Genomic DNA, 10,581 nt, shown 5'->3' on the forward strand with positions numbered 1-10,581 from the left:
CTAATATCTGTCCTGGGCAACGAGTCATCAATCTTGTCATCGTCTTTGTCATCAGCGTCTACTTCATCTTCATCATCGTCAGCATCCCCACCTCCAGAAGCTAATCCTCTGGTCGGTGCTGGGGGCTTCTCTCCCTTCACCTTCAATGAACAACACATGTAGTGAAAGATGGTGTCCAAAAATCAATAATGTAGAATCATTAAAATTCGTGGGGGCCAATTTTCGTGGATTGCTTAAAATTTAGAGGTTTGTGGGGACGTAATTTCGTCTTTTATTTTTTACCTACATGTACAAAAGGAAATAGATTATGCGACCCTAATTTATTAATTTGTAGAGGATGTTAATTCGTGGATAAGAGGTACTCATGAATTCCACGAAAATCAAGCCACCACGAAATCCAATGATTCCACAGTACTTCTTTCAGTGCAATCTATATTTCTTCTTTTTTTTTGCACTCGCTCATTGACATACTTTTTCTATTTCAGCGTCCAGTTCCTTGAGTAGAGCTGGTTTTTCGCTGTCAAACATGACCCTAAAGTTCTGACCCATGTACATATAGATGACCCCACACAAGGAAATTCCTGCTGATCTCACGGCCTACAAAATTAATTATAATAAAATCAATATTACATGTACATTCTTTCTCATCCATAATAAGTTTTTAGAGAGATTCATTCTTAAAACTTAAATTCACTTATATAATTGTATTGATGTTTAACTTACAGGGTTTGTATGGGCGAATGATTTCTTTATATTTTCAATCAGCAGCTTCACATTCACTCTGAAAATAAACACATCACAGAATATGAATACTGAATAGATGAGCCAGCTCAGCCACATGGAGGAGTACCATAGAAACAGAGAGGAAGGAAGCATTACCAAAGGCATGTTCAACAGAGCGAGCGTTTGCAAGCGCTTGCTCTGCTAAACACGCCTCTAAACTGCAAATGATAGAAGTGAATGCAGAGCCCTTTTTGCAGCTTAATGTGCAGAAATGCATAAAGAGGATTACCAAATAAGATGAGCAAAAATGCTAAATTTGGTATATATTTAATGCACTGTGTGCAATTTTACATGAATTTGCTCTGTAAATTTTGTTTTCATTCAATTAAATTTACTTACTTCAAGCCAAACTCCTTTATTGCATTTGTCAGCCAGTTGATCGCCTCCGATTGGTTTTTGGGATTCTTCTGCTCAAAGGCCATGGTGATGACCTACATACAAGTGACAAAGTGTATAACCAGTCAGATCACTGCACACTGTGTAGGGACTAAATACCATTATGGTATATCATCTTTTTAAAAGATGATCTGTATTTTTGGGGTTTGTTTTTGCAACTTTCCATATTACAAAAAATTTAGTACATGTAATTCATGCATAAAATATAACAATTCTTTTGTATAAAAGAGATCTTAAAATTAGGAAAATACTGAAATCTGAATACAATTTGAACATAAGGAAAACACAAAATAAAATTTACTTTAATTTTGCAATGTTTACAGCAAGTGAAAAAGAACCCCACTGATATAGGGATCACATACTCATAGTTTCTGTACTCACCTCCTTCCCCACAAACTCCAGTGAGCAGGACTCGGCTATACAGCTGAGGGCCTCCTGGACGCCCGAACCATTCTTCACATCTCCCACTTTATCCACAAGGTCACTGAGTACAAAACCGGCCGACACCTTGGTGAACACTGTGTTCTTACCAAGATAAGCCAGTAGGTCTATCTTCAACTTCAGCACCTGTTCAAAGAAAAAATAAATGAGTCTACTTCCTAATAAACATTTTTTTTCAATGAAGAACACTTTTATCCTTGATCAATTTGTCTTTATTGAAAGTGTCCGTAGAATTTTTCAATTATTGTCTTACCTGGAAGTTATTGTCCTTGATTCCTGGTTTTTTGGCCAGAGTTCTCACCACAACCTGTGTCTTTAGTTCCTCTTTGCTCTTCCCCTTCACAATCTACAAGTATCTACCTGGTTTATATCTACGTAAATCTCTCCTTACAATGATGACACTACTGAATTTTTTTTTTTAACTTCAATTCATAATTTTTTTTTTTAAGTTTGTGAACTTCTAAAATTCAAATTATATTTGTTGTTTTGAACCAGTAGTTTTGAACTTATTCTGGGACAAGAGAAAAGCTGTCAGTGTGACAACAAACCAGGTTTTCTTTTGTGTGAACAGTATCCATAATCCATTTGTCAACTCTGAATTGAGAAACACTACCTATCTAGAGAAATCGGGTACTTTATATGCAATATTTTGCCCCACAAAAACATTAAGTTCAATAATTGTAACTTTTTCATAAATCAACAAAAATCAAAATCCAAGTAATATGCACATCTCTGATATATGTATAATTGACCTGCAAAACAGCAGCTTCCTATCTTAAACTGTAGGAGGAGCTACCAGTACAATGGTAGGAATACTCTTTTGGCAGCCGCTTGCCCACCATTTTCACCATTTCAATACATGTACCTGGATTTTTCCCTTGGAAAACCCACTTAAAAACAGCTAATCAATCCTAAAATCAATTACTTCAAAAGTTTTTGGCATTCTGGACTTGAGTAACATGTACAAAACCAATTTATCAGTACACATAATCTTTATAACAGTAATTGCTAAACCTCAAAATTGTACCACAATTTGTAATTGTAAAATAATTTTAAGAGTTGGTTTACTAACATCAGTCATTTTCTGAGTTCCCTCTAGCCTCTCTTTCCAGTTGGAGCTGGACAACTGTTTGAGAATATCAGCAGTAAACAATGCCTCAGCCTTCTCATCCACAGCTTCATCCTACAAACATCACTCAAGTCATACATATACAATCACAATTTCTGTCAGACTAACCAAGAGTTTATTAATTTGAAATTTGTCAAAATTAAATTCTTTAAAGAAATTGACCAACAATTCCGAAAACTGATGAACTAAAAATCAATTCTTTTCAAATCTTTATCTCAGCAAATCTTAAACTTAAATACATATTCATAAAAAAAAATTATGACGATCCATATTACAGGTATATCATAGATAAGAAAGGCAGACTTTGCACTTACAGATAACAAAGGCTCTGTGACCTCCTCTTTGTTGGCCCCAGCAGGACCCTTTTTTGCTCCTTTTCCTTTGGCTGGAGCTTTCCTTGGGGGACCTCCACTCTATAAATGCAGTTATTTATCTAAAATCATGTTAGCGAAGTCACAAATACACTATTGTGATTAAAAAAAGACTAACCAATGAGTAAATCTATCAAACTATATTTTCATTTAGAGTTGTCTATATCAGAAATTTATATCAAAAAAATGTAGCATCAAGAGCTGTTTTGATGACCCTACCTTGCTTTTACCAGAGGGAGCTGTAGAAGGACGAGATCCTGGGGCCTTAAAAATGAATAAGAAATATAAAAAATAAAATTTACACCATTTAAGTTATGAAATGTCTAAATCATCTTTACCTTTCTTACATTTCTGTATTTTTCAGAAAAAAACTAAGAATTATTCTTTCTGATATTTAGCATATCACCCCATTAAATCCTAATCTGGTTGTAGATGTATGAAAATTTCTAAGAGTTATCTCTCTTTCTTACCTTGGCCGCTGACGGGGCAGCAGTGGCAGGCCTTTGAACTGGTTTGGGCTCGTTGTTAGCTGGCTTACTGGCTGTCTGTCCAGCTCGTGGCTCTCCTTTCATATTCAGTAAAACCACAGTATCACAAGCCTCCTTAATCTGAGACCAAAATGAACATTTATTAAATACATGTACGTATGAAGTACACTGGCTATATTTCTTGAATATCTTTTTTCCTTTTAATGTCAGCAGCAACAACTTTCGTTGATATTAGGTACTGAATAATATATCAAATATAGAACCTTCTGCATCTTAAGATTGTCCACGTCTACTAGGAATGGCATGATGTGTTTCTCTGACACGACTTTCATTGCTGTGCCCAGGGCGAGGAAGGAGGCATCTCGTACTTCTGGGGCCGTGTCTGCAACAGTCTAAACAACAGAGAATATCCATTTCAACATCTGAAATAATCACACCAAGGCTAGGGCTGGATGGAGATAAACTTGAACTAAAAACTGACTTCTTTTTCATTAAAACAATGTATATATCTGACATAATAGCATAAGATAAAGGTGGCTCAATGGCTGAAAATTTTTCTTAAATCAGCAGAAAATAACTTGATTATACAAGATAACATGATGCATATGAAGATACATAAGTCAAATAAGCAAAAAAAATTAGCAATTTAATATAAAACTTATGATTTGCAAAAATTTAATTCAGTAAATATGAACAAAAGCCCAATGCCGATTCAAACTCTTGATCTGTGCATCACAAGCCTGATACTTTAACCATTGAGCTATGATGGATATAAAACCAAATCAATTGATGCAATTTTACAAAACATTCATACTGCCATCTTGTGACAGAGTGTCTTAAAAAGTATATGTCTTAATGTAGTAAGATGTTTTAAAGAACAAGCATACTGCATTATTTACATTTGGCATGAAAACAAAAAACAGCAGCAAAAGAGGTATAGCGCCTTTTCCTATTATTTCGCCTACACCTGTGTTTGAATAGAAAGTACCTGTTACTACAAATAGCTTCAGGTACCCAGCTGTCGCAATATGATTTTTCGAAACCTAGATACTGGTTTTATAATGGTAACTGTAGCAACTGATTTGTCATAAATTCAGGAAACTCTGTGTATAATGTTTATTGATATTTTGAACCGTGATAAGTTAAAAAAATTTATTTACTACTTGGTGGATTCGATCCCGCGACCACAAAATCAACAAGACCTCCGTGTTACCACTAGGCCACGCATCTAACATTTTCTGAAGATGTATTTTCATTATGTATGGCTATATACATATTTGTAGGAGAAAAGACACTAATTGAAATATTTGTCTAATTTTCAGTACGAAGACCACGTTAAACCGAAACTAATTCAATGTAAACATGCACTACAATACCTGTGGAACATAATTCTAATCGGATTTCTTTGGTTTAGAGTGGTTTAAAAAGTCAAATATCCAATTTTTTATCGCATACTAACAATTTTCCTATATATCTCTAACAAAACCTGAATATTTAAATGATGTCGTGTAAGATAGTTAAGACTCTTCTTTTGTGGAAATTGTCGTATTTGCGTTTCTTTGAATGTATTTAAACTAAATATTGTATAATATTAAAAATGTCTGATATTTGCAAAAGTCCTATATATGAGGCCAAATCGTATATTAAGTGCGCTATAATTCTTTCATAAGATGTATCCAAGTAAGCAGCCAAGTTAATTGATAAAGGTTTACCTTTATCAAACTTGTACAAAATGACTTGAGTAGTTTCTTTGGCAGCGTGCTCATGGAGCTTTTGGCGAAGCACCTGGCCAGGAAACTAGCTGTTTCAGCTTTGATGGATGGGTTTTTGTTCTCCAGGGCTGCTACAATGTCCTCTAGCACTGAGTCCAACGTTATCTACAACATGTCCAATTTTTGTTAAGAATCAAGATCAAATCACATGTATTACCTTGTACCTACACTTCTTCTAAGACATGTAAGTATTTCTGCTCAAAACCTTACATAAATGAAGCATTCCTTAAAACCAGTGAAATTTAAAGTAAAAAATTGTTTAAAATTATAATTCCCACATTATTTTACATATGACATCACAGCTAGAATTAATAAATCTGGTTCTTACACATGGGAAGGCAGCATCAATACACTCTCTCAGGGCAACCACTACCATCTGTTTCTTCTCCTTAAATTTCTCCAGGACACATTGCACTGTCTACAAAACAAAGCCAACAAACCTATAATCATTTTTGAAAGTGTTTAAGCTACTTTTGTTTGCTTGTATAGCACTATAATGTCAGACTATTTCTTTGAAATAGACTTATTTTGTAATTAAGTATACTTGAACTACAGTATACTTGATACTGCAGTTATGCAAATACCAATTTCTAAATCTACCTATATTCATGCTTTGCACTGGCAAAATAATAAAACATTATTAGATTAATAAAATAACATCAGCAGACAAAAAACGATCCAAAAAAAAAGAGTTGAACCAAGTTGAAAGTTACTTACACTGACTGCATAAGGGGTGAACTTTTTACGTAGGCCATTGGCGATTCCTGCCATACACTTTCCCCCCAGAGCTACCAACATCACATTTGTATCTTTGCTGATAACCTGGAATTAAATGTAACATTGTGTGCCTTATAAGGGGGACAATGCTGAGTTTATTTCATTCTTGGCAATTTGTATTGTAGATATCTCAAATAATACTAAATTTTCCAATAAATATCTCATGTGAGTTTAATTTAACAAGAATTATAAAATTCCTTAGATTATTGGTTAGGAAGAATTCTTTTATAACATTTAATGGCAATGAAATTGAAACAAACCCCTTTTTAAACTAAACAGAGCTTTCTCACCAACATGCAGTGTCTACCGGTAGTTTAGAATTGTCAGTTAGTGTCTTACCTTCTGTAGAGCTCTGACAAGCTGTCCATAATCTCCGCCTTCTAGTTTAGGATTGCTGGCAAGCTTTTCTAGGGCCTCTAATGCTTCTTTCCTCTCCTGCCATTTCTTTGCTTCCTGCAGAAACAATTCAAAACTTCTGTCAATATGCCAAAATTTGAGTGAAAAAACTCAAAACTCCCATGTTTCTTTGAAGTCTTGATATTTTTTAAATTAATGTAGATGCTATTGAGAATAATTTAAAGGACCCCATACAATTTTATCATAGAAATCTTTGGGTAGCATAGCCAGAATATCCACAGCCTGCAGGAGTTCATAAGCATCTACTTCATCCTCGACCTCTTCTGAAAAAAATGTCATTTGTATCATTTAAAAAAGTGTATCTTTTATGCAAACATAATTGTACCTAATACTAAAAACTTCAATGTATTCAACTGAAATAAATTGAACTCCATGCATATTACATCAAAGTATCCATATTGCCTCTGCATTTCAAATGTTTCTACACTACTTCAAAGCTACTTTCACAAGACATATATTGTTCAGATACCCCTTTAATCAGGTTCAGTGTCCCCTTCCCCCAACAATTTCCTTTTCTCCTTAAAACTCTTTCTTCTGTCCCCTTTCCCCCTCATGTCTCATTTTATACCCCTACCTTCCCCTTCATTTGCTGTTCCCCCTCCAGCGGCTGCCTGCTCTTCCATTTTAGCCTTTAAATCTTGCTGTGAGCGGAGAAACCTCTGTTGTTGTGGCTTCTCATTTCCAACTTTTTCAAACTCAGCTTCAAGTTCAGCGACCTGTATCGTGTCAGTGAAATTTCAAGATTTACAAATTGGATCAAATATTTTTTAAAAGCTCTGCAGTTAAAGACATTAAAATCTTATACAAGTAAATCATTCTATGCCATTTCTGTATCATACTTAGTAAAGATGTGCATATATGTATGAAATATTTTAAACTAATGAACCATTTAAGCACAATGAGCACTCAATAGACATATTTCTTAACCTGTATAGGATTGAAGTTAGTCATCTGCGGCTTGATGGCTTGTTTAATCCATCGATAAATTTCTATAATCAACGTTTTGGACTCCTCTCTCACAGTCTTGTCACGGTCTTCCAAAAGTTTGGGTAGTTTGGGAACAAGAGGTTTAATAGGCATGATTTTATTTCCAAAATTCCTATTAGAAAACAAAAATTTCTTATATATATTATATATCAATACAGATAATTTGGTATCATGAAAGAAATCTGTTGGCATAACAAATCAGCATTTGTGGAAAAAACACTGCAAGTCTTCAGGGATTAAAATTAGCGGGAAATGCTTGCAAAATGCAAGCTGATTTTGGTGTTTGATGTTGGCCCAGTATTGTAATTAATTTCAATAAAGCATGAAAAAGGCATTTAACCTGTGAATTTATATGTATAGGCTAAAATTAGCCTCTGATTAAAAAAATTAATTTTGATCTGGAAGTCTTATTTTGAGAAATGATCAAACCTTAGAGCCAATGTGATTGTCTGGACTGTGGTGATCACTATTTTGGGCTGTTTGTTGTCTAAACCAGCAAGTAAGCATTCCTGTAACAATAATCATTGTTCTTATTGAAGATTTCATGTCTCTCAAGATATCATTAAAATATTGATTATACATACATACAGTTATTGCAAGAATTTGAATTCTTAACCTTTTGTCAAAATTAAAACATTTACTCTGAATAGAAGTAAATGTTTTAATTCTGACAAAAGGTTAAGAATAGAATTGACTGTGCAGTATTACTTTTAAGGTTTGTAACTGACTGACTGGCACAGTGGATATATATCTGGTTGGTAAAAGACTTCATAGAAGACGCGAATGCTCGTTGTCAATGATTTATTACTCATTAACTAAATATAGACTGTAACAATGACATGTTTCATCTAATGACAGACTTTTTTCTCATCTGAGGCAGAACAATGATCAGTACTTCATTTGTAATACATGTATTTCATGTATTTCACTTAGATCAGCTAAATTAATATCTGATTCATAAATAGAACCTGTTTGATATTGTTGTACTGACCTGAACTATGTCCTGTTTTTCTGCTTCTATGTACAACATAAAAACCTCCATGGCTTTCTCCTTAGTTTTTTGTTTGCTGCTATTGAAACACTTTGTAATGACACCTTGTAAGACATCCTGACACACCCTATATAACAGAAAATGAAAGACATACAAAATATAGCTTATATTCAATAAAATTTGCAATTTCTTATCAGAAAATTATACATAGTAATATGAGGCTATAATCATCTGTAAAGTGATACTTATCCACCATAATAACAATTCTAAAAGCTGAATTTTTAAATTTTTAATCTACTTCAATACGTGAAATGTTTCAGCAACAGCTTCAAGTACATTTTCCTCACCTTCCTGCTACATTAGCATTTTCTATAAATGCCATTACTGCATCCAATCCTTTTTCTTGTGCGAAAGCATTAGTGTCAGTGACAAATTTCTTCATTAAACCAGCATACTTGTTAAATTCAGGTGACTTTTCGTCTGTTATAGAACTGAACAATTTACAAGCTTCCTCATACCCAGCCAGACGAGCTTTCCACACCTGCAAAAATTTGTGCAATATAATTTCAGTTCATTATTTTTTCCACAATGATAAGCATCAATAACTCTTTTAACATCTTCACATCTTAATCAACAGAAAATATCTTCATGAATCTGGTAATTATTATAATAGAATTGCCTACCTTATGTTGGACTTTTTCATCCGTTGGCAATTTCATCCATTCACTATCATCACCCATTTTGAATCAATATTTGTAGTCACACCCAGTCCTGATAAAAATAATACAAAGTTTCAATTTGCATAAAATGGCAGTAACATTCTTCTGTACGATAATAGGTAAATAATTCAACATCGAGGAAATTCGAGATATCTAGGCTCTGTGCTTTTATAGACAGACATCAAGCTGAAAAATCGTCCACAGTATTAATATAAGAATAATTTCTGTAACAACATTATAAATATTAGTTGGGAAATACCACATCTCATAGATTTTTCAGAATGACAAGACGTTCAAAACAGACATTGACATGTTTTGAATTTCATTTGCCGCTTATTCAGAGCAGATTATTTTTCCAAGCGTATTTAAGAGTTAACGGTTACATGGGTTTAAACGTTACAGTATATTAAAACTATCACCTTAATGGAATCAAATATTCAATAAAAAATCAAACTTCAATCACATATGAATACACAGTCCAAGTTTTGAAAACTACATTTTCCTCCATTGGATTGGACGATTATTACAAAATACAGCGCCACCACGCGGGATTACAACATATTTGTTGGATTACGCCCCTTTCCATGCATAAAAAAGATTCGTTGCAGGTATAGTACAGGTGAATGGATAATATCAACAGGAACGTATTATTTATTAACTGTAAATTATTTTTAAAAATCGGACCATGTTACTTAAATTTATCAGGAAATAGATATCATATTTGCAATTTGTGGAATGAAATTTAATTCATACTTTTTATCAGACGAGTATGAATTCATTTAAAATGTCAACATATTTTATATTGATACAAATACATTTTGTTGACTGCATGTAAAGTGGCTGTTTAAAAACTAATTGTGTAGTATCATATACATCAGTGGCGTCGGAAGCAAATGCATATCGCGTTCCTTTAACTTCATATAACATCAATTTCACCGTTATTATTCTCCCATTCAATATTCCATTTTTATATACTCCCCCAAAAAGGGGGGGGGGGGAGACTCCATAATAATTTACTTTTTTATAGGTAGATATAAAAACGAATGTTTGCTGCGAGAAAAAGTGTGTGTGTGTGGGGGGGGGGGGGGGTGCCCCTCCCCCACCCCACCGATGCTATGTGCCTGGATTTAGACGGGATGGATGTACCTTGTTTATAGCCTAATTCAGTTTGAGTTGTATCTACATATACACACCCTTGACATTGAACTATAACTACCCCTTCACAAGAGCTTAACTTAAGAGGACTGTTAGCCTACTGTGTCCTTTGTCACTTTGTCATTTTAGATATATCAAATGAAACACTTAAAGAT

General features: G+C 34.0%; 1 protein-coding gene across 1 annotated transcript in view; it reads right to left on the reverse strand.

Moving 5' to 3' along the window:
• The window catches only part of LOC105321427 (cytoskeleton-associated protein 5-A), a 29,074-nt gene extending 19,247 nt beyond the window's left edge, over positions 1-9,827 (reverse strand). The window contains exons 1-23 of the mRNA XM_034481775.2: positions 9,691-9,827; positions 9,236-9,323; positions 8,900-9,093; positions 8,553-8,679; positions 7,991-8,070; positions 7,502-7,673; positions 7,149-7,290; positions 6,749-6,837; positions 6,497-6,610; positions 6,098-6,202; positions 5,709-5,798; positions 5,321-5,485; positions 3,872-4,000; positions 3,591-3,728; positions 3,340-3,384; positions 3,064-3,162; positions 2,693-2,803; positions 1,874-1,966; positions 1,561-1,746; positions 1,123-1,214; positions 724-781; positions 472-597; positions 1-140 (exon numbers count right to left, since the gene is read on the reverse strand). Of these exons, the coding sequence (XP_034337666.2) occupies positions 1-140; positions 472-597; positions 724-781; positions 1,123-1,214; positions 1,561-1,746; positions 1,874-1,966; positions 2,693-2,803; positions 3,064-3,162; positions 3,340-3,384; positions 3,591-3,728; positions 3,872-4,000; positions 5,321-5,485; positions 5,709-5,798; positions 6,098-6,202; positions 6,497-6,610; positions 6,749-6,837; positions 7,149-7,290; positions 7,502-7,673; positions 7,991-8,070; positions 8,553-8,679; positions 8,900-9,093; positions 9,236-9,292 (2,552 nt within the window). The 5' untranslated portion in view covers positions 9,293-9,323; positions 9,691-9,827. The remainder of the gene's footprint in view (positions 141-471; positions 598-723; positions 782-1,122; positions 1,215-1,560; positions 1,747-1,873; positions 1,967-2,692; positions 2,804-3,063; positions 3,163-3,339; positions 3,385-3,590; positions 3,729-3,871; positions 4,001-5,320; positions 5,486-5,708; positions 5,799-6,097; positions 6,203-6,496; positions 6,611-6,748; positions 6,838-7,148; positions 7,291-7,501; positions 7,674-7,990; positions 8,071-8,552; positions 8,680-8,899; positions 9,094-9,235; positions 9,324-9,690) is intronic.
• Positions 9,828-10,581: the final 754 nt, after the last annotated feature.

This window comes from Magallana gigas, chromosome 5 (assembly GCF_963853765.1).
Source record: "Magallana gigas chromosome 5, xbMagGiga1.1, whole genome shotgun sequence".
In the NCBI taxonomy this organism is placed as follows: Eukaryota; Metazoa; Mollusca; class Bivalvia; order Ostreida; family Ostreidae; genus Magallana; species Magallana gigas.